Source organism: Oncorhynchus tshawytscha, linkage group LG18 (genome assembly GCF_018296145.1).
Source record: "Oncorhynchus tshawytscha isolate Ot180627B linkage group LG18, Otsh_v2.0, whole genome shotgun sequence".
NCBI classification, from domain to species: Eukaryota; Metazoa; Chordata; class Actinopteri; order Salmoniformes; family Salmonidae; genus Oncorhynchus; species Oncorhynchus tshawytscha.
This window is the reverse complement of record NC_056446.1, coordinates 42,770,251-42,792,742: the sequence shown is the minus strand read 5'-3', so window position 1 is coordinate 42,792,742 and position 22,492 is coordinate 42,770,251. Positions and strand designations below refer to the sequence as shown.

The following is a 22,492-nucleotide window of genomic DNA, read 5'->3' as shown; positions in this document are numbered from 1 at the left end:
TAGTAGACCTAAGCAGCCAGTCTACACAGCAGTAGAGTGGACCTAAGCAGCCAGTCTACACACAGCAGTAGTGGACCTAAGCAGCCAGTCTACACAGCAGTAGAGGACCTAAGCAGCCAGTCTACACACAGCAGTAGTGGACCTAAGCAGCCAGTCTACACAGCAGTAGAGGACCTAAGCAGCCAGTCTACACACAGCAGTAGAGGACCTAAGCAGCCAGTCTACACAGCAGTAGAGGACCTAAGCAGCCAGACTGTGTTTGACTTCTCTCTCTGATCATAGTGAGACTCTACCGCCATCTAGTGGACAGTCATGGCTCAGTGTTCTACTTCAGTGTTGATTGACTCATTATAAATTAAAATGATTCCTCCCCGACTGCGTTTGACCACCTTTCAGGTAAACTTGTTTATTTTGTTTGAAAAATGACAGTTGATGAATGTCTACATTTAGTAAGACCATGTCAAATGGCACCTTATTTCCTATATAGTGGTACTACATTAGACCAGAGGCCTATAGAACCCTATTCCCTATATAGTGCACTACTATATACCAGAGCCCTATAGAACCCTATCCCCTATATAGTGGTACTACTTTAGACCAGAGCCCTATAGAACCCTATTCCCTATATAGTGCACTACTATATACCAGAGCCCTATAGAACCCTATCCCTATATAGTGCACTACTATATACCAGAGCCCTATAGAACCCTATCCCCTATATAGTGAACTACTATATACCAGAGCCCTATAGAACCCTATCCCTATATAGTGGTACTACTTTAGACCAGAGCCCTATAGAACCCTATTCCCTATATAGTGGTACTACTTTAGACCAGAGCCCTATAGAACCCTATTCCCTATATAGTGCACTACTATATACCAGAGCCCTATAGAACCCTATCCCCTATATAGTGCACTACTATATACCAGAGCCCTATAGAACCCTATCCCCTATATAGTGAACTACTATATACCAGAGCCCTATAGAACCCTATCCCCTATATAGTGGTACTACTTTAGACCAGAGCCCTATAGAACCCTATTCCCTATATAGTGGTACTACTTTAGACCAGAGCCCTATAGAACCCTATTCCCTATATAGTGCACTACTATATACCAGAGCCCTATAGAACCCTATCCCCTATATAGTGGTACTACTTTAGACCAGAGCCCTATAGAACCCTATTCCCTATATAGTGCACTACTATATACCAGAGCCCTATAGAACCCTATCCCCTATATAGTGAACTACTTTAGACCAGAACCCTATAGAACCCTATTCCCTATATAGTGGTACTACTTTAGACCAGAGCCCTATAGAACCCTATTCCCTATATAGTACACTACTATAGACCAGAACCCTATAGAACCCTATTCCCTATATAGTGCACTACTATAGACCAGAGCCCATAATTAACCCTATTCCCTATATAGTGCACTACTATAGACCAGAGCCCTATAGAACCCTATTCCCTATATAGTGCACTACTATATACCAGAGCCATATTCCCTATATAGTGCACTACTATATACCAGAACCCTATTCCCTATATAGTGCACTACTATATACCAGAACCCTATTCCCTATATAGTGCACTACTGTTGACCAGAGCCCTATAGAACCCTATTCCCTATTTAGTGCACTACTGTTGACCAGAGCCTTGACACTACTTACGTTTATTTTACTAGGCAAGTCAGTTAAGAACAAATTCTTATTTTCAATGACGGCCTAGGAACAGTGGGTTAACTGCCTGTTCAGGGGCAGAATGACAGAGTTGTACCTTGTCCGCGTCGGGGGATTCGATCCAGCAACCTTTCGGTTACTAGTCCAACACTCTAACCACTAGGCTACCCTGCCGCCTCTACACTCTAACCACTAGGCTACCCTGCCCCCTCTACACTCTAACCACTAGGCTACCCTGCCACCTCTACACTCTAACCACTAGGCTACCCTGCCGCCTCTACACTCTAACCACTAGGCTACCCTGCCCCCTCTACACTCTAACCACTAGGCTACCCTGCCACCTCTACACTCTAACCACTAGGCTACCCTGCCGCCCCTACACTCTAACCACTAGGCTACCCTGCCGCCCCTACACTCTAACCACTAGGCTACCCTGCCGCCCCTACACTCTAACCACTAGGCTACCCTGCCCCCCTCTACACTCTAACCACTAGGCTACCCTGCCGCCCCTACACTCTAACCACTAGGCTACCCTGCCGCCCCTACACTCTAACCACTAGGCTACCCTGCCGCCTCTACACTCTAACCACTAGGCTACCCTGCCGCCCCTACACTCTAACCACTAGGCTACCCTGCCGCCCCACTATAGAGAACAGGGTGTCATATGGGAAGTATAATAGACCCCATTCATGTTATCTTTCACAATTAACCTGGATTGAGTTAGTACCCATCAGGAAATCAACCCAAACCACCTCCTCGGTCCTACCAACTCGCTGCTGGAGGGCCCTCAGCTGTCATGTTGCTGACTAAACTCAGAGGGCCCTCAGCTGTCATGTTGCTGACTAAACTCAGAGGGCCCTCAGCTGTCATGTTGCTGACTAAACTCAGAGGGCCCTCAGCTGTCATGTTGCTGACTAAACTCAGACTTCCAGAGAGTGGAGAGGTGATTAATACACCTTCAACTTCAAGACTTCTGACTTTAATGATGCACTTTCATGATCCACCTTTAGATAATAAAACAAACATGAAACTCAAATCAACAAATCCCAGGTCACAAAATCAGACGTAAACAAATGCACGTGGCATATAATTATGCATGCCTCTCCATTTTTTTATTTATTGAAATTGCACAAAGATATTGCAGTGCATGTTGGGATATCACTTTGCTCTTAATCCTAGCTGGCTTTGTCAAAGTGGCGATCTGAGGTCCAATGAGCCCCTACACCCTCGATAATTTTCACTCCCTCAGCTTTGGGACACTTGTGCAAATGTCAGAGGCGAGCGTGAACGTGCAAATGGAGGGCTGAGGGAAAGGGAGTGATTTGGCATTCAGCCCTCGCTCTCCCCTTCTACCTTAAACAGGGATGGAGGGAATACGTTTTTTGGCTACTACATGATTCCATATGTGTTACCTCATAGTTTTGATGTCTTCACTATTATTCTACATTAGAAAATAGTACAAATAAAGAAAAACCCTGGAATGAGTATGTGTTCTAAACTGTTGACTGGTACTGTATATCAATAACATGTCCTAACCCCCCCCAGTTCCTTTTGGTGTGACTAGTACCTCACTGCACAGACAAAGTTCATTTTGGTGTGACTAGTACCTCACTGCACAGACAAAGTTCATTTTGGTGTGACTAGTACCTCACTGCACAGACAAAGTTAATTTTGGTGTGACTAGTACCTCACTGCACAGACAAAGTTAATTTTGGTGTGACTAGTACCTCACTGCACAGACAAAGTTAATTTTGGTGTGACTAGTACCTCACTGCACCGACAAAGAGTTTAGGCATTTGTTTTGGTGGGGTCAGGGGTCACAGAGCATAAGAACGCATAAAACAAAAGAGTATTTTGATAAGAGTAGAGAGCAGTCTGTCCATATTATAATAATAGATCATTACTTTCAAATTGTACAAGGGAGGTAGGTAGGTAGAAGCTAAGGTTGTCCAATAAGATAGGCTCGTTTTTGTTATCCGTGGCAAAAGGTTTTGCTACAGTGTGCACTAATGAATATGACCCAGAAATCCTAGATAATAGAAATCATTCAACTGGACCAAATATACAAAAGTATGTGGACACCCCTTCAAATGATTGAATTCAGCTATTTCAGCTAAATCCGTTGCTGACAGGTATATAAAACCGAGCACACTGCCATGCAATCTCCATAGACAAACATTGGTAGTAGAATGACCCGTACTGAAGAGCTCACTGACTTTCGGCGTGGCACCGTCACAGGATGCCACCTTTCCAACAAATCATTGTGTCAAATTTCTGCCCTGTTAGAGCTGCCCTGGTGGTGGAAATGTCTAGGAGCAACAACGGCTCAGCTGTGAAGTGGTAGGCCACACAAGCTCATAGAACAAGACCACCGAGTCTAAGATCACCAAAATGCCAAGCATAGGCTGGAGTGGTGTAAAGCTCACTGCCATTGGACTCTGGAGCAGTGGAAACACGTTCTCTGGAGTGATGAATCACGCTTCACCATCTTGGCAGTCCGACAGAAGAATCTGGGTTTGGCGGATGTCAGGACAACGCTACCTACCCTAATGCATAGTGCCAACTGTAACGTTTGGTGGAGGAGGAATAATGGTCTGGGGCTGGTTTTTATGGTTCAGGCCCCTTAGTTCCAGTGAAGGGAAATCTTAACGCTACAGCATACAACAACATTCTAGAAGATTCTGTGTTTCCAACTTTGTGGCAACAGTTTGGGGAAGGCCCTTTCCTGTTTCAGCATGACAATGCCCCCGTGCACAAAGCGAGGTCCAAACCGAAATGGTTTGTTGAGATCGGTGTGGAAGAACTTAACTGGCCGGCACAGAGCCCTGACCTCAACCCCATCAAACACCTTTGTGATGAATGAGAGCCATGGAAGCATGTCACTGCAGCAATGTTCCAACATCTAGTGGAAAGCCTTCCCAGAAGAGTGGAGGCTGTTATATGTTCCTACATCTAGTGGAAAGCAGCAATGTTCCTACATCTAGTGGAAAGCCTTCCCAGAAGAGTGGAGGCTGTTATAGCAGCAATGTTCCTACATCTAGTGGAAAGCCTTCCCAGAAGAGTGGAGGCTGTTATAGCAGCAATGTTCCAACATCTAGTGGAAAGCCTTCCCAGAAGAGTGGAGGCTGTTATAGCAGCAATGTTCCTACATCTAGTGGAAAGCCTTCCCAGAAGAGTAGAGGCTGTTATAGGGGGGACCAACTCTATATTAATGACCATGATTTTAGAATGAGATGTTGGATAAGGTGTCCACATACTTTTGGTCACATAGTGTATTTACAGCTAAATATATACACAATTAAAATGACTACATGCAAATCAATTACACTCAATATCAATGGTCCCTTTATATAAACAATACCTGATGGGACGCATCATAGAACAACAGAACACGGTGACAAATGGACGAACAAACAAATAAAATGAACAGACCTGGGCTGTATCCCAATGATCTCTCCTTCCTCCTAAATTGTTCACTTCCCTAATCTAAAAGTAGCGAACAAGTGTACACTTCGAGAGAAAGGAGGTATTATTGGGACGCACACTCAGTCAGCAGTTGCCATAGTAGTCGGCGGGGAGGCATCGGTGTTCCCGGTTGGCTGCTGGTTTAGTTGACCTTGGAGGTCAGAGGTCACAGGTGGAGTCGTCCCTGGCTGCGCTTGGACTGCTGGGGGATCTAAAACAAAAGACAGGTCAAGTGACCAGATAAGATGAAGAAAAAAAGGTGCCCTGTTCCCTACATAGTGCACTACTTTTCTCCTAACAGCCTGGGACGGTCTCTCCTAACAGCCTGGGACTGTCTCTCCTAACAGCCTGGGACGGTCTCTCCTAACAGCCTGGGACGGTCTCTCCTAACAGCCTGGGACGGTCTCTCCTAACAGCCTGGGACGGTCTCTCCTAACAGCCTGGGACGGTCTCTCCTAACAGCCTGGGACGGTCTCTCCTAACAGCCTGGGACGGTCTCCTAACAGCCTGGGACGGTCTCTCCTAACAGCCTGGGACGGTCTCTCCTAACAGCCTGGGACGGTCTCTCCTAACAGCCTGGGACGGTCTCTCCTAACAGCCTGGGACGGTCTCTCCTAACAGCCTGGGACGGTCTCTCCTAACAGCCTGGGACGGTCTCTCCTAACAGCCTGGGACGGTCTCTCCTAACAGCCTGGGACGGTCTCTCCTAACAGCCTGGGACGGTCTCTCCTAACAGCCTGGGACGGTCTCTCCTAACAGCCTGGGACGGTCTCTCCTAACAGCCTGGGACGGTCTCTCCTAACAGCCTGGGACGGTCTCTCCTAACAGCCTGGGACGGACTCTCCTAACAGCCTGGGACGGTCTCTCCTAACAGCCTGGGACGGTCTCTCCTAACAGCCTCGGTCTCCTAACAGCCTGGGACGGTCTCTCCTAACAGCCTGGGACGGTCTCTCCTAACAGCCTGGGACGGTCTCTCCTAACAGCCTGGGACGGTCTCTCCTAACAGCCTGGGACGGTCTCTCCTAACAGCCTGGGACGGTCTCTCCTAACAGCCTGGGACGGTCTCTCCTAACAGCCTGGGACGGTCTCTCCTAACAGCCTGGGTTACAGTTTGTAAACGTGGTTCTGTACTTACACAGGGCGATGTATCGGGGCTGCCGAACGGCGAGAGCTCTACCGAGCGGTTCTCTTTGTCGTACGAGTCGTCGAGGCGACGGTGGGCGAACTTCCTCCTCAGGGCCTCGGCAATCATGGAGGCCGGGTCGCTTAGCAACGCCGCGCCCTTGCTCCGCCTCCTCCGCACCGGCGTTCCCCGGGCGACCTGGAGGTTGGGGCAAACGCAAGACACTAAAAACAACTACATAGCATTCAGTACCAGTTAATGAGTGGGTTTGTTCCACACACACACACCCCTCGCATCGTAAATAACTACTCATTATTATTTCTAGATCAGTCAGTCACAGTTTACCCATGATGCATCATGGTTTTGACGCTCTCAAACGCGGCCATTGTGACAGATTTTCTTGCCAGACAGGCAAATGGCACCCCCTCTTAATTAGTGCACAACTTATTAACAGGGCCCTTCTCCAGGGCCCGGAAGAGCTATGCTTTAAAACCAGGACATGCATCAGACCTTGGATAATTTATTATGAGAACCACCCCCCACCCATGCTGCACATGTGACACCCACACCTCCAATCAGAGGCAACTGCACCTCCTAAACCTAATAATGATGTTGACAGAAGACTTCCTCAGGAGAAATGGCAGGCTACATAGACATATGGGAACTTGGGAATATAGCTTCAGTAGCTAACTAGAAATATGTTTGACATGTTCAGGGCTGATGCAGGCCTGAGGTCGGCTAGGGGGGTCAATCAACTTCCCCTCAGGCCTGAGGTAGGCTAGGGGGGGAGGTCAGTCAACTTCCCCCTCGGGCCTGAGGTTGGCTAGGGGAGGTCAGTCCACTTCCCCCTCGGGCCTGAGGTTGGCTAGGGGAGGTCAGTCCACTTCCCCCTCGGGCCTGAGGTTGGCTAGGGGAGGTCAGTCCACTTCCCCCTCGGGCCTGAGGTTAGCTAGGGGAGGTCAGTCAACTTCCCCCTCGGGCCTGAGGTTGGCTAGGGGAGGTCAGTCAACTTCCCCTCGGGCCTGAGGTTGGCTAGGGGGGTCAACTTCCCCCTCAAGCCTGAGGGGGTTCCACTTCCCAATCAGGCCTGAGGTTGGCAGGTCAGTCCACTTCCCCTCGGGCCTGAGGTTGGCTAGGGGAGGGTCCACTTCCCCCTCGGGCCTGAGGTTGGCTAGGGGAGGTCAGTCAACTTCCCCCTCGGGCCCTGTCCACTTCCCCTCGGGCCTGAGGTTGGCTAGGGGAGGGTCGGGCCTGAGGTTGGCTAGGGAGGTCAGTCAACTTGCCCCTCGGGCCTGAGGTTGGCTAGGGAGGTCAGTCCACTTCCCCCTCGGGCCTGAGGTTGGCTAGGGAGGTCTCAACTTGCCCCTCGGGCCTGAGGTTGGCTAGGGGAGGTCAGTCAACTTCCCCCTCGGGCCCTAGGGAGGTCCACTTCCCTCTCGGGCCTGAGGGGAGGTCAGTCAACTTCCCCCTCGGGCCTGAGGTTGGCTAGGGGAGGTCAGTCAACTTCCCCTCGGGCCTGAGGTTGGCTAGGGGAGGTCAGTCAACTTCCCCTCGGGCCTGAGGTTGGCTAGGGGGAGGTCAGTCAACTTCCCCCTCGGGCCTGAGGTTGGCTAGGGGAGGTCAGTCAACTTCCCCTCGGGCCTGAGGTTGGCTAGGGGAGGTCAGTCAACTTCCCCTCGGGCCTGAGGTTGGCTAGGGGAGGTCAGTCAACTTCCCCCTCGGGCCTGAGGTTGGCTAGGGGAGGTCAGTCAACTTCCCCTCGGGCCTGAGGTTGGCTAGGGGAGGTCAGTCAACTTCCCCCTCGGGCCTGAGGTTGGCTAGGGGAGGTCAGTCAACTTCCCCCTCGGGCCTGAGGTTGGCTAGGGGAGGTCAGTCAACTTCCCCTCAGGCCTGAGGTTGGCTAGGGGAGGTCAGTCAACTTCCCCCTCGGGCCTGAGGTTGGCTAGGGGAGGTCAGTCAACTTCCCCCTCGGGCCTGAGGTTAGCTAGGGGAGGGGGGGGTCAGTCAACTTCCCCCTCGGGCCTGAGGTTGGCTAGGGGGAGGTCAGTCAACTTCCCCCTCGGGCCTGAGGTTGGCTAGGGGGAGGTCAGTCAACTTCCCCCTCAGGAAGTTGGAGCATTTTGTAAGTTATTCTCTTTTTAGAATAAAATCAACCTGTAACTGCCATTTCCTGAAACCAAGAGTCTTAAAATGATATCAAACACAGTACCAAAATGTATCATTTTTCAATTCTTGCAACCAATAGAATGTTGGAATATATATATAATATATTTTCCAACATATATACACACATACACACACAGCTGAACTTAACTTGGGTCAAATGTTTCGGGTAGCCTTCCACAAGTTTCCCACAAAAAGTTGGGTGAATTTTGGCCCATTCCTCCTGACAGAGCTGGTGTAACTGAGTCAGGTTTGTAGGCCTCCTTGCGCACACACACCTTTTCAGTTCTTCCCACAAATGTTCTATGGGATTGAGGTCAGGGCTTTGTGATGGCCACTCCAATACCTTGACTTTGTTATCCTTAAACCATTTTCCCACAACTTTGGAAGTATACTTGGGGTCGTTGTCCATTTGGAAGACACATTTGCGACCAGGCTGTAACTTCCTGACTGATGTCTTGTGGATATATTGAAGCAACATCTCATAATTTCCCCTCCTCATGATGCCATCTATTTTGTGAAGTGCACCAGTCCCTCCTGCAGCGAAGCACCCCACAACATGATGCTACCACCCCCGTGCTTCACGGTTGGGATGGTGTTCTTTGGCTTGCAAGCCTCCCCCTTTTACCTCCAAACATAACGATGTTCATTATGGCCAAACAGTTCTATTTTTGTTTCATCAGACCAGAGGACATTTCTCCAAAAAGTACGATCTTTGTCCCCATGTGCAGTTGCAAACTGTAGTCTGGCTTTTTTATGGAGGTTTTGGAGCAGTGGCTTCTTCCTTGCTGAGCGGCCTTTCAGGTTATGTCGATATAGGACTTGTTTTACTGTAGATATAGATACTTTTGTACCTGTTTTCTCCAGCATCTTCACAAGGTCCATTGCTGTTGTTCTGGGATTGATTTTCACTTTTCACACCAAAGTACGTTCATCTCTAGGAGACAGAACGCGTCTCCTTCCTGAGCGGTATGACGGCTGTGTGGTCTCATGGTGTTTATACTTGCGTACTATTGTTTGTACAGATGAATGTGGTACCTTCAGGCGTTTGGAAATTGCTCCCAAGGATGAACCAGACTTGTGGAGGTCTACAATTATTTTTCTGAGGTCTTGGCTGATTTCTTTTGATTTTCCCATGATATCAAGCAGTTACTGACTCCAACATAAGTATGTAAACTTCCGACTTCAACTATATACACCATAATTTGCTAATAAATTAATTTTAAAAAATCCTACAATGTGATTTTCTGGATTTTTTTGTCTCATTTTGTCTGTCATAGTTGAAGTGTACCTATGATGAAAATTACAGGCCTCTCATCTTTTTAAGTGGGAGAACTTGCACAATTGGTGGCCGACTAAATAAAATCCATAAAACCATTATTTAAAAAAATGGAAAGAACCTGCCAAGAGAGGGCCGCCCACCAAAACTCACGGACCAGGCAAGGAGGGCATTAATCAGAGGCAACAAAGGGACCAAAATTACCCTGAAGGAGACCCTATCTGTCCATAGGACCACTTTAAGCCGTACACTCCACAGAGCTAGGGTTTACGTAAGAGTGGCCAGAAAAAAAGCCATTGCTTAAAGAAAGAAATAAGCAAACACATTTGGTGAACGGAGGTTCACCTTCCAGCAGGACAATGGCCCTAAGCATACTGCTAAAGCAACACTCCAGTGGTTTAAGGGGAAGCATTGAAATGTCTTGGAATGGCCTAGTCAAAGCCCAGACCTCAATCCAATTGAGAATCTGTGGTATGACTTAAAGATTGCTGTAGACCAGCAGAACCCATCCAACGTGAAGGAGCTGAAGTAGTTTTACCTTGAAGAATGGGCAAAAATCCCAGTGGCTAGATGTGCCAAGCTTATAGAGACATACCCCAAGAGACTTACAGCTGTAATTGCTGTTGAATATGTGTATGTGACCAATAACATTGTTAAATATGGACCAATAACATTTGATTTCACCGCAAAAGGCTTGCAGCTTGGCAGATCTGCTGCTATAGACAGACAGGCTCTCAGAGTTGTAGACTTGACTCCAGCACAGTGACGTGCCTTAGTGTCCATGCTTACCTCTGCACGGAGCGCAGTTTCACCTGGTTCAGTTCATTCAGTACATCCAGCATGGTGGGGACCGGGCCCTGTCCTACTGCCTTATCCTGGGACTGTAGTAGTCCAACCTGCCCAGCCTCATGGCTCTTCCCCTGGGCATGACCTTTACCGGCCTCCCTGCCCTGCTGGATTAGATTCTCCACCGCAGACAGACCAACAGAGGAGCTGGGTGGAGGAGGACAGGGAGGAGGTGGAGGAGGACAGGGAGGAGGTGGAGGGCGACAAGGGGTGGAGGTGAGGACAGAGGCAGGGGACATTCCAGGGGTACCTGGAAGGTTCTGGGAATGGGCTGGACCGGGACGACAGGAAAAGGAGGGAGAGAAAAGGGTGAACAAACGATAAGTCTGGTGTATCACTTTCATAAAAGAGGAATGAGTGTGTTTACCATGACTGGGATAGGTGTGTGTGTGTTTACCATGACTGGGATAGGTGTGTGTGTGTTTACCATGACTGGGATAGGTGTGTGTGTGTTTACCATGACTGGGATAGTGTGTGTGTGTGTGTTTACCATGACTGGGATAGGTGTGTGTGTGTGTGTTTACCATGACTGGGATAGGTGTGTGTGTGTGTGTTTACCATGACTGGGATAGGTGTGTGTGTGTGTGTTTACCATGACTGGGATAGGTGTGTGTGTGTGTGTTTACCATGACTGGGATAGGTGTGTGTGTGTGTTTACCATGACTGGGATAGGTGTGTGTGTGTTTACCATGACTGGGATAGGTGTGTGTGTGTTTACCATGACTGGGATAGGTGTGTGTGTGTTTACCATGACTGGGATAGGTGTGTGTGTGTGTGTTTACCATGACTGGGATAGGTGTGTGTGTGTGTGTGTGTTTACCATGACTGGGATAGGTGTGTGTGTGTTTACCATGACTGGGATGTGTGTGTGTGTGTTTACCATGACTGGGATAGGTGTGTGTGTGTTTACCATGACTGGGATAGGTGTGTGTGTGTGTGTGTGTTTACCATGACTGGGATAGGTGTGTGTGTGTGTGTGTGTGTTTACCATGACTGGGATAGGTGGTGTGTGTGTGTTTACCATGACTGGGATAGGTGTGTGTGTGTGTGTTTACCATGACTGGGATAGGTGTGTGTGTGTGTTTACCATGACTGGGATAGGTGTGTGTGTGTGTGTTTACCATGACTGGGATAGGTGGTGTGTGTGTGTTTACCATGACTGGGATAGGTGTGTGTGTGTGTGTTTACCATGACTGGGATAGGTGTGTGTGTGTTTACCATGACTGGGATAGGTGTGTGTGTGTTTACCATGACTGGGATAGGTGTGTGTGTGTTTACCATGACTGGGATAGGTGTGTGTGTGTTTACCATGACTGGGATAGGTGTGTGTGTGTGTGTTTACCATGACTGGGATAGGTGTGTGTGTGTGTGTGTGTTTACCATGACTGGGATAGGTGTGTGTGTGTGTGTGTGTTTACCATGACTGGGATAGGTGTGTGTGTGTTTACCATGACTGGGATAGGTGTGTGTGTTTACCATGACTGGGATAGGTGTGTGTGTTTACCATGACTGGGATAGGTGTGTGTGTGTGTGTGTTTACCATGACTGGGATAGGTGTGTGTGTGTGTGTTTACCATGACTGGGATAGGTGTGTGTGTGTGTGTTTACCATGACTGGGATAGGTGTGTGTGTGTGTGTTTACCATGACTGGGATAGGTGTGTGTGTGTGTGTTTACCATGACTGGGATAGGTGTGTGTGTGTGTGTTTACCATGACTGGGATAGGTGTGTGTGTGTTTACCATGACTGGGATAGGTGTGTGTGTGTTTACCATGACTGGGATAGGTGTGTGTGTGTTTACCATGACTGGGATAGGTGTGTGTGTGTTTACCATGACTGGGATAGGTGTGTGTGTGTTTACCATGACTGGGATAGTGTGTGTGTGTGTTTACCATGACTGGGATAGGTGTGTGTGTGTGTGTGTGTTTACCATGACTGGGATAGGTGTGTGTGTGTGTTTACCATGACTGGGATAGGTGTGTGTGTGTGTGTTTACCATGACTGGGATAGGTGTGTGGTGTGTGTGTGTTTACCATGACTGGGATAGGTGTGTGTGTGTGTGTTTACCATGACTGGGATAGGTGTGTGTGTGTTTACCATGACTGGGATAGGTGTGTGTGTGTGTGTGTTTACCATGACTGGGATAGGTGTGTGTGTGTTTACCATGACTGGGATAGTGTGTGTGTGTGTTTACCATGACTGGGATAGGTGTGTGTGTGTGTGTTTACCATGACTGGGATAGGTGTGTGTGTGTTTACCATGACTGGGATAGGTGTGTGTGTGTTTACCATGACTGGGATAGGTGTGTGTGTGTTTACCATGACTGGGATAGGTGTGTGTGTGTTTACCATGACTGGGATAGGTGTGTGTGTGTTTACCATGACTGGGATAGTGTGTGTGTGTGTGTGTGTGTTTACCATGACTGGGATAGGTGTGTGTGTGTGTGTGTTTACCATGACTGGGATAGGTGTGTGTGTGTGTGTGTTTACCATGACTGGGATAGGTGTGTGTGTGTGTGTGTGTTTACCATGACTGGGATAGGTGTGTGTGTGTGTGTTTACCATGACTGGGATAGGTGTGTGTGTGTGTGTTTACCATGACTGGGATAGGTGTGTGTGTGTGTGTTTACCATGACTGGGATAGGTGTGTGTGTGTGTGTTTACCATGACTGGGATAGGTGTGTGTGTGTGTGTGTGTTTACCATGACTGGGATAGGTGTGTGTGTGTGTGTGTGTGTGTTTACCATGACTGGGATAGGTGTGTGTGTGTGTGTTTACCATGACTGGGATAGGTGTGTGTGTGTGTGTGTGTTTACCATGACTGGGATAGGTGTGTGTGTGTGTGTTTACCATGACTGGGATAGGTGTGTGTGTGTGTGTTTACCATGACTGGGATAGGTGTGTGTGTGTGTGTTTACCATGACTGGGATAGGTGTGTGTGTGTGTGTTTACCATGACTGGGATAGGTGTGTGTGTGTGTGTTTACCATGACTGGGATAGGTGTGTGTGTGTGTGTTTACCATGACTGGGATAGGTGTGTGTGTGTGTGTGTTTACCATGACTGGGATAGGTGTGTGTGTGTGTGTTTACCATGACTGGGATAGGTGTGTGTGTGTGTGTTTACCATGACTGGGATAGGTGTGTGTGTGTGTGTTTACCATGACTGGGATAGGTGTGTGTGTGTTTACCATGACTGGGATAGGTGTGTGTGTGTGTTTACCATGACTGGGATAGGTGTGTGTGTGTTTACCATGACTGGGATAGGTGTGTGTGTGTTTACCATGACTGGGATAGGTGTGTGTGTGTTTACCATGACTGGGATAGGTGTGTGTGTGTTTACCATGACTGGGATAGGTGTGTGTGTGTTTACCATGACTGGGATAGGTGTGTGTGTGTGTTTACCATGACTGGGATAGGTGTGTGTGTGTGTTTACCATGACTGGGATAGGTGTGTGTGTGTGTTTACCATGACTGGGATAGGTGTGTGTGTGTGTGTTTACCATGACTGGGATAGGTGTGTGTGTGTTTACCATGACTGGATAGGTGTGTGTGTGTGTTTACCATGACTGGGATAGGTGTGTGTGTGTTTACCATGACTGGGATAGGTGTGTGTGTGTGTGTTTACCATGACTGGGATAGGTGTGTGTGTGTGTGTTTACCATGACTGGGATAGGTGTGTGTGTGTGTGTTTACCATGACTGGGATAGGTGTGTGTGTGTGTGTGTTTACCATGACTGGGATAGGTGTGTGTGTGTGTGTTTACCATGACTGGGATAGGTGTGTGTGTGTGTGTTTACCATGACTGGGATAGGTGTGTGTGTGTGTGTGTGTGTTTACCATGACTGGGATAGGTGTAGGTGTGTGTGTGTGTTTACCATGACTGGGATAGTGTGTGTGTGTGTGTTTACCATGTGTGTGTGTGTGTGTTTACCATGACTGGGATAGGTGTGTGTGTGTGTGTGTGTGTGTGTTACCATGACTGGGATAGTGTGTGTGTGTGTGTGTGTGTGTTTACCATGACTGGGATAGGTGTGTGTGTGTTTACCATGACTGGGATAGGTGTGTGTGTGTGTGTGTTTACCATGACTGGGATAGGTGTGTGTGTGTGTGTGTTTACCATGACTGGGATAGGGTGTGTGTGTGTGTGTTTACCATGACTGGGATAGGTGTGTGTGTGTGTGTGTTTACCATGACTGGGATAGTGTGTGTGTGTGTGTGTTTACCATGACTGGGATAGGTGTGTGTGTGTGTGTGTTTACCATGACTGGGATAGTGTGTGTGTGTGTGTGTTTACCATGACTGGGATAGGTGTGTGTGTTTACCATGACTGGGATAGTGTGTGTGTGTGTGTGTGTTTACCATGACTGGGATAGGTGTGTGTGTGTGTGTTTACCATGACTGGGATAGGTGTGTGTGTGTGTGTTTACCATGACTGGGATAGGTGTGTGTGTGTGTGTGTTTACCATGACTGGGATAGGTGTATGTGTGTGTGTGTGTTTACCATGACTGGGATAGGTGTGTGTGTGTGTGTTTACCATGACTGGGATAGGTGTGTGTGTGTGTGTGTGTTTACCATGACTGGGATAGGTGTGTGTGTGTGTGTTTACCATGACTGGGATAGGTGTGTGTGTGTGTGTTTACCATGACTGGGATAGGTGTGTGTGTGTGTGTTTACCATGACTGGGATAGGTGTGTGTGTGTGTGTTTACCATGACTGGGATAGGTGTGTGTGTGTGTGTGTGTTTACCATGACTGGGATAGGTGTGTGTGTGTGTGTGTGTTTACCATGACTGGGATAGGTGTGTGTGTGTGTGTGTGTGTGTTTACCATGACTGGGATAGGTGTGTGTGTGTGTGTTTACCATGACTGGGATAGGTGTGTGTGTGTGTGTTTACCATGACTGGGATAGGTGTGTGTGTGTGTGTTTACCATGACTGGGATAGGTGTGTGTGTGTGTGTTTACCATGACTGGGATAGGTGTGTGTGTGTGTGTGTGTGTTTACCATGACTGGGATAGGTGTGTGTGTGTGTGAGTGTGTTTACCATGACTGGGATAGGTGTGTGTGTGTGTGAGTGTGTTTACCATGACTGGGATAGGTGTGTGTGTGTGTGTTTAGACACCTGAGGGTGGAGCGGTGACAATCATGGCAATCTGAGCTCGTAGTTTGAGCAGCTCGTCCTCCAGGGCTGTGATCTTCCGCAGAGCCACTGGGTCTGATCTGTGCCCCAGCATCATGTCTCCTGGCTGGGCTCGGACCGCTGCCAACCCTGGGTCCCCTGGACGTGGAGGGGCCAGCACCACCTCGTCGCCCCGACTCACAGCACCCTGTCGGGACGGACGCTCACGGTGCCTGAGATCGGATCAGAAGGAATGACAGATTGAGAACAAGCTTTTTGGAAAGCGGAGATGTCCCAACCCTCAGAAAGCAGACATTATTGGAGACACCTTGCCGTTTTGGAAGCGTTCAGTTTGCTTGCAAAGATTTACGATGGCTAATTAACAGTAAATAAAGTTAATCTTTTCACCCAACAAGTTAGCCAAAATTACTAGCTAGCTAGCTTAACTTGTTTACAGTTGGGATAGGTGCTCCTACTCCATCTCTGACATGTCAATAACATATCCCCATGATTCTACACACAACCCTCAGGGTGACTATATCTACTGGGTTCTACCAGTCTGGGAGTCTCTGTGTATATCTACTGGGTTCTACCAGTCTGAGGAGTCTCTGTGTATATCTACTGGGTTCTACCAGTCTGAGTCTCTGTGTATATCTACTGGGTTCTACCAGTCTGAGGAGTCTCTGTGTATATCTACTGGGTTCTACCAGTCTGAGGAGTCTCTGTGTATATCTACTGGGTTTACCAGTCTGAGGAGTCTCTGTGTATATCTACTGGGTTCTACCAGTCTGAGGAGTCTGTGTATATCTACTGGGTTCTATTAGTCTGAGGATGTCTGTGTATATCTACTGGGTTCTACCAGTCTGAGGAGTCTCTGTGTATATCTACTGGGTTCTACCAGTCTGAGGAGTCTCTGTGTATATGACTGGGTTCTACCAGTCTGAGGAGTCTGTGTGTATATCTACTGGGTTCTACCAGTCTGAGGAGTCTCTGTGTATATCTACTGGGTTCTACCAGTCTGAGTCTCTGTGTATATCTACTGGGTTCACCAGGGTGGAGTCTCTGTGTATATCACTGGGTTCTACCAGTCTGGGGAGTCTCTGTGTATATCTACTGGGTTCTATTAGTCTGAGGAGTCTCTGTGTATATCTACTGGGTTCTATTAGTCTGAGGAGTCTCTGTGTATATCTACTGGGTTCTACCAGTCTGAGGAGTCTGTGTATATCACTGGGTTCTATTAGTCTGAGGAGTCTCTGTGTATATCACTGGGTTCTACCAGTCTGAGGAGTCTCTGTGTATATCTACTGGGTTCTACCAGTCTGAGGAGTCTCTGTGTATATCTACTGGGTTCTACCAGTCTGAGGAGTCTCTGTGTATATCTACTGGGTTCACCAGTCTGGGAGTCTCTGTGTATATCTCACTGGGTTCCCAGTCTGAGTCTCTGTGTATATCCACTGGGTTCTAATGAGTCTCTGTGTATAACTGGGTTCTACCAGTCTGAGATGTGTATATCTAACCAGTCTGAGTCTGTGTGTATATCTACTGGGTTCTACCAGTCTGAGTCTCTGTGTATATCTACTGGGTTCACCAGTCTGAGGAGTCTCTGTGTATATTTGGGTTCTACCAGTCTGAGGAGTCTCTTGTATTCACTGGGTTCTACCAGTCTGAGGAGTCTCTGTGTATAACTGGGTTCTACCAGTCTGAGGAGTCTGTGTGTATATCTACTGGGTTCTACCAGTCTGAGGAGTCTGTGTGTATATCTACTGGGTTCTACCAGTCTGAGTCTCTGTGTATATCTACTGGGTTCTACCAGTCTGAGGAGTCTCTGTGTATATCTACTGGGTTCTACCAGTCTGAGGAGTCTCTGTGTATATCTACTGGGTTCTACCAGTCTGAGGAGTCTCTGTGTATATCTACTGGGTTCTACCAGTCTGAGGAGTCTGTGTGTATATCTACTGGGTTCTACCAGTCTGAGGAGTCTGTGTGTATATCTACTGGGTTCTACCAGTCTGAGGAGTCTGTGTGTATATCTACTGGGTTCTACCAGTCTGAGGAGTCTGTGTGTATATCTACTGGGTTCTACCAGTCTGAGGAGTCTGTGTGTATATCTACTGGGTTCTACCAGTCTGAGGAGTCTGTGTGTATATCTACTGGGTTCTACCAGTCTGAGGAGTCTCTGTGTATATCTACTGGGTTCTACCAGTCTGAGGAGTCTCTGTGTATATCTACTGGGTTCTACCAGTCTGGGGAGTCTCTGTGTATATCTACTGGGTTCTATTAGTCTGAGGAGTCTCTGTGTATACCTACTGGGTTCTACCAGTCTGAGTCTGTGTGTATATCTACTGGGTTCTACCAGTCTGAGGAGTCTCTGTGTATATCTAATGGGTTCTACCAATCTGAGTCTCTGTGTATATCTACTGGGTTCTACCAATCTGAGTCTCTGTGTACATCTACTGGGTCCCATCTACCTGATCTTGGTGAAGCGTTCTCCCTCATCCTCCGCCACCCACAGCACGTCAGCCAAGGAGGGGATAGCGGGGAGGGTATCCATGGTGACGTCCAGGTATCTGTGCTGTCGGGAGGTGTGTAGAGGAATCTGTGGACAGTATGAGCCAGCTGAGTGTGAGACCAAACCACAGAACCAGAAGTCTTCTGGTCCAATCTCCATAACAACGATACACCTCAATGTGTAGCAGATGAAGTTGTGATGCTCCATACGGTTACGGAGTCTGTTACAGAGTCTACGGTTACAGAGTCTACGGTTACAGAGTCTACGGTTACAGAGTCTACGGTTACAGAGTCTACGGTTACAGAGTCTACGGTTACAGAGTCGTCGGTTACAGAGTGTTACAGAGTTCGGTTACCAGTCGGTTACAGAGACGGTTACAGAGTCTCGGTTACAGAGTGTCGGTTACAGATCTCGGTTACAGACTGGGTTACAGAGTACGGTTACAGAGTCGGTTACAGAGTCTCGGTTACAGAGTCTACGGTTACAGATCGGTTACAGAGTCTCGGTTACAGAGGTTCTACGGTTACAGAGTCTACGGTTACAGAGTCTCCGGTTACAGAGTCATCTCTGGGTTACAGAGTCTCGGTTACAGAGTCTACGGTTACAGAGTCTACGGTTACAGAGTCTACGGTTACAGAGTCGTCGGTTACAGAGTCTCGGTTACAGAGTCGGTTACAGAGTCGTCGGTTACAGAGTCGTCGGTTACAGAGTCGTCGGTTACAGAGTCGTCGGTTACAGAGTCGTCGGTTACAGAGTCGTCGGTTACAGAGTCGATCGGTTACAGAGTCGTCGGTTACAGAGTCGTCGGTTACAGAGAGTCGGGAGTCGTCGGTTACAGAGTCGTCGGTTACAGAGTCGTCGGTTACAGATCGGTTACAGATGGTTACAGACGTCGGTTACAGGTATCGGTTACAGAGTGCGGTTACAGAGTCGTCGGTTACAGAGTACGGTTACAGAGAGGTTAAGTCTGTTACAGAGGTTACAGAGTCGATTACAGAGCGGTTACAGAGCGGTTACAGAGTCGGTTACAGAGTCGTCGGTTACAGACGTCGGTTACAGACCGGTTACAGAACCAGAAGTCGGTTACAGAGTCGTCGGTTACAGAGTCGTCGGTTACAGAGTCCGGTTACAGAGTCTACGGTTACAGAGTGTCGGTTACAGAGTCTACGGTTACAGAGTCTACGGTTACAGAGTCGTCGGTTACAGAGTGTCGGTTACAGAGTTGTCGGTTACAGAGTGTCGGTTACAGAGTCGTCGGTTACAGAGTAGTCGGTTACAGAGTCTACGGTTACAGAGTCTACGGTTACAGAGTCGGTTACAGACGGTTACAGAGTCTACGGTTACAGAGTCTACGGTTACAGAGTCTCGGTTACAGAGTCGTCGGTTACAGAGTCTACGGTTACAGAGTCTACGGTTACAGAGTCTACGGTTACAGAGTCTACGGTTACAGAGTCGTCGGTTACAGAGTCGTCGGTTACAGAGTCGTCGGTTACAGAGAGTCGGTTACAGAGTCGTCGGTTACAGAGTCGTCGGTTACAGAGTTACAGAGTCGTCGGTTACAGAGTCGGTTACAGAGTCGTCGGTTACAGAGTCGTCGGTTACAGAGTCGTCGGTTACAGAGTCGTCGGTTACAGAGTCGTCGGTTACAGAGTCTACGGTTACAGAGTCTACGGTTACAGAGTCTACGGTTACAGAGTCTACGGTTACAGAGTCGTCGATTACAGAGTCTACGGTTACAGAGTCGTCGGTTACAGAGTCGTCGGTTACAGAGTCGTCGGTTACAGAGTCGTCGGTTACAGAGTCGTCGGTTACAGAGTCGTCGGTTACAGAGTCGTCGGTTACAGAGTCGTCGGTTACAGAGTCGTCGGTTACAGAGTCGGTTACAGATCGGTTACAGAGTCTACGGTTACAGAGTCGTCGGTTACAGAGTCGGTTACAGAGTCGTCGGTTACAGAGTCGTCGGTTACAGAGTCTACGGTTACAGAGTCTACGGTTACAGAGTCGGTTACAGAGTCTACGGTTACAGAGTCGTCGATTACAGAGTCTACGGTTACAGAGTCGGTTACAGAGTCTACGGTTACAGAGTCGTCGGTTACAGAGTCTACGGTTACAGAGTCTACGGTTACAGAGTCGTCGGTTACAGAGTCGTCGGTTACAGAGTCTACGGTTACAGAGTCTACGGTTACAGAGTCTACGGTTACAGAGTCTAGTTACAGAGTCTCGGTTACAGAGTGTCGTCAGAGTCTCGGTTACAGAGTCACGGTTACAGAGAGTTACAGAGTCGTCGGTTACAGAGTCGTCGGTTACAGACGGTTACAGAGTCATCGGTTACAGAGTTACAGAGTCAGTTCAGATCGGTTACAGAGTCTACGGTTACAGAGAGTACAGAGTCTACGGTTACAGAGTTACAGAGTCACGGTTACAGAGTTGAGTCGTCGGTTACAGAGTGAGTCATCGGTTACAGAGTCATCGGTTACAGAGTCGTCGGTTACAGAGTTCGGTTAGGGATAAGACTGATGTGTTACTTCAGATGATCCTAGACCTGTATTAACCAGTTTACATTCATATTGACCTGGAAGTGGATACGTGGAGACGGGGTCAATGGGAGGTTGGTCCCGATCATCCGCACCAGGCTACGGTACTGACCGCACAACTGGCTCTCCCACACTGGAATTAGCTTAACACACACACACACACACACACACACACACACAACACACACACACACACACACACACACACACACACACACACACACACACACACACACACACACACACACACACACACACACACACACACACAAAGCACTCTTCAAAATTTGGTACAATCTCAAAACAAGCATCCTATAAATTGAGCCACTGCATTTGTGATATTTAACTTTTTTTTACCATGTCAGGAGAGACTCCGAAATACTCAAGGACATTTTGCAACAGATCAAATATATCTTCTAGCAGAGACATCTGGAAGCAGCCCTTCTGAATGTTTTGGCTGATGATGGATGCAAAGACTGGTGGTGGTGGTGTAGGTTTTCTGTTGACAGCTTCGGTCGGCAGGCTAGGACTCCCGTTTCACGTTGCACCATGGGATGCGAGTCCTGACCACAGTCAAAGAAACAGAAACATCCTCATTCAAACCTGGGGGGGGGGGCGGTCACACGCATCCCTTATAATGTAATCATTTCATGCACGTTTGGTAGAGTTACCTAGCTATCAGTACAGTATACAGTACAATATTCCCGAAAACCCCTCATCAAAACACATCAAGCGGTAACATGATAAACAAGCGAGCAATAAATATTGTATTATATGTGTAAACGGTATAAAGTTAATATTCTCTTACCCCATGGATCATTTAGAAATTATACCTGGCGACAAAATAACCTTCTCCTAGGATGCTCACGTGTCCGGACAAGTGAGAAGGTGAACTCAAATAAAGCCACTCTCGCAAACCGTGCCGTGATTGGACATTTCAATTGGAAGAAAATCCTACGCCAATCAGAATAGCGGAATCATGCAATGTGACCACAGCTGTTCGAACCAATGGGGCTTTCAATAATATTCACACCAAATTTGTATTTTTTGTTGTTGTGTGTGAACGAGTTGACCGTTCTCCTAGCAGTCAGAATAAAAGGCTTGCGGCACAATCAAAGATATTTTCCTTCAAGATAAGAGTCCCCCTACAAAGACATGCTAAACTCGTTTTTTGTTTTGTTTTGTTTTTGCACTCCGGTGCAGTTCACAGGGTTAAAAAAAAGAGACGTATTTTACACAAATACTGGTATATTGAAAGCTATTGTGTAGGCTATGTTTAAACAAATACACTTTTTAATAAAATACTAATATATTGGCTGTTGGAATTACTCAATAGAGTCTGTAAAACTTCAATGCGTCTCTTGTGCCGGGCAACGGCTTTAATACAGAGTACTGGGGAGTCCTAACTCCACCCATCCAATTGTCCTAACTCCACCCATCCAATTGTCCTAACTCCACCCATCCAATTGTCCTAACTCCACCCATCCAATTGTCCTAACTCCACCCATCCAATTGTCCTAACTCCACCCATCCAATTGTCCTAACTCCACCCATCCAATTGTCCTAACTCCACCCATCCAATTGTCCTAACTCCACCCATCCAATTGTCCTAACTCCACCCATTCAATTGTCATTAACTAACTCCACCCATCCAATTGTCCTAACTCCACCCATTCAATTGTCCAATTGTCATAACTCCACCCATCCAATTGACCAATTGTCCTAACTCCACCCATTCAATTGTCCTAACTCCACCCATCCAATTGTCCTAAC

At 47.9% G+C, this 22,492-nt stretch overlaps 1 protein-coding gene and 1 long non-coding RNA gene across 2 annotated transcripts; both read right to left on the bottom strand.

Annotated features, from left to right (window-relative positions):
* Nucleotides 1-3,359: 3,359 nt before the first annotated feature.
* On the bottom strand, nt 3,360-3,866 carry LOC121840001. The gene is made up of 2 exons (XR_006079305.1): nt 3,452-3,866; nt 3,360-3,411 (listed from the first exon to the last, which is right to left on the bottom strand). It is a non-coding gene; the product is annotated as an uncharacterized LOC121840001 (long non-coding RNA).
* A 1,449-nt stretch (nt 3,867-5,315) lies between these two features.
* On the bottom strand, nt 5,316-21,778 carry LOC112240729 (mitochondrial fission regulator 2-like). The gene is made up of 9 exons (XM_042300555.1): nt 21,528-21,778; nt 21,077-21,282; nt 20,758-20,862; nt 18,145-18,272; nt 15,680-15,909; nt 10,504-10,831; nt 7,295-7,433; nt 6,285-6,470; nt 5,316-5,360 (listed from the first exon to the last, which is right to left on the bottom strand). The coding sequence occupies exons 2-9, from the start codon at nt 21,146-21,148 to the stop codon at nt 5,316-5,318; spliced, it is 1,233 nt and encodes a 410-aa protein (XP_042156489.1). The 5' UTR covers nt 21,149-21,282; nt 21,528-21,778.
* Nucleotides 21,779-22,492: the final 714 nt, after the last annotated feature.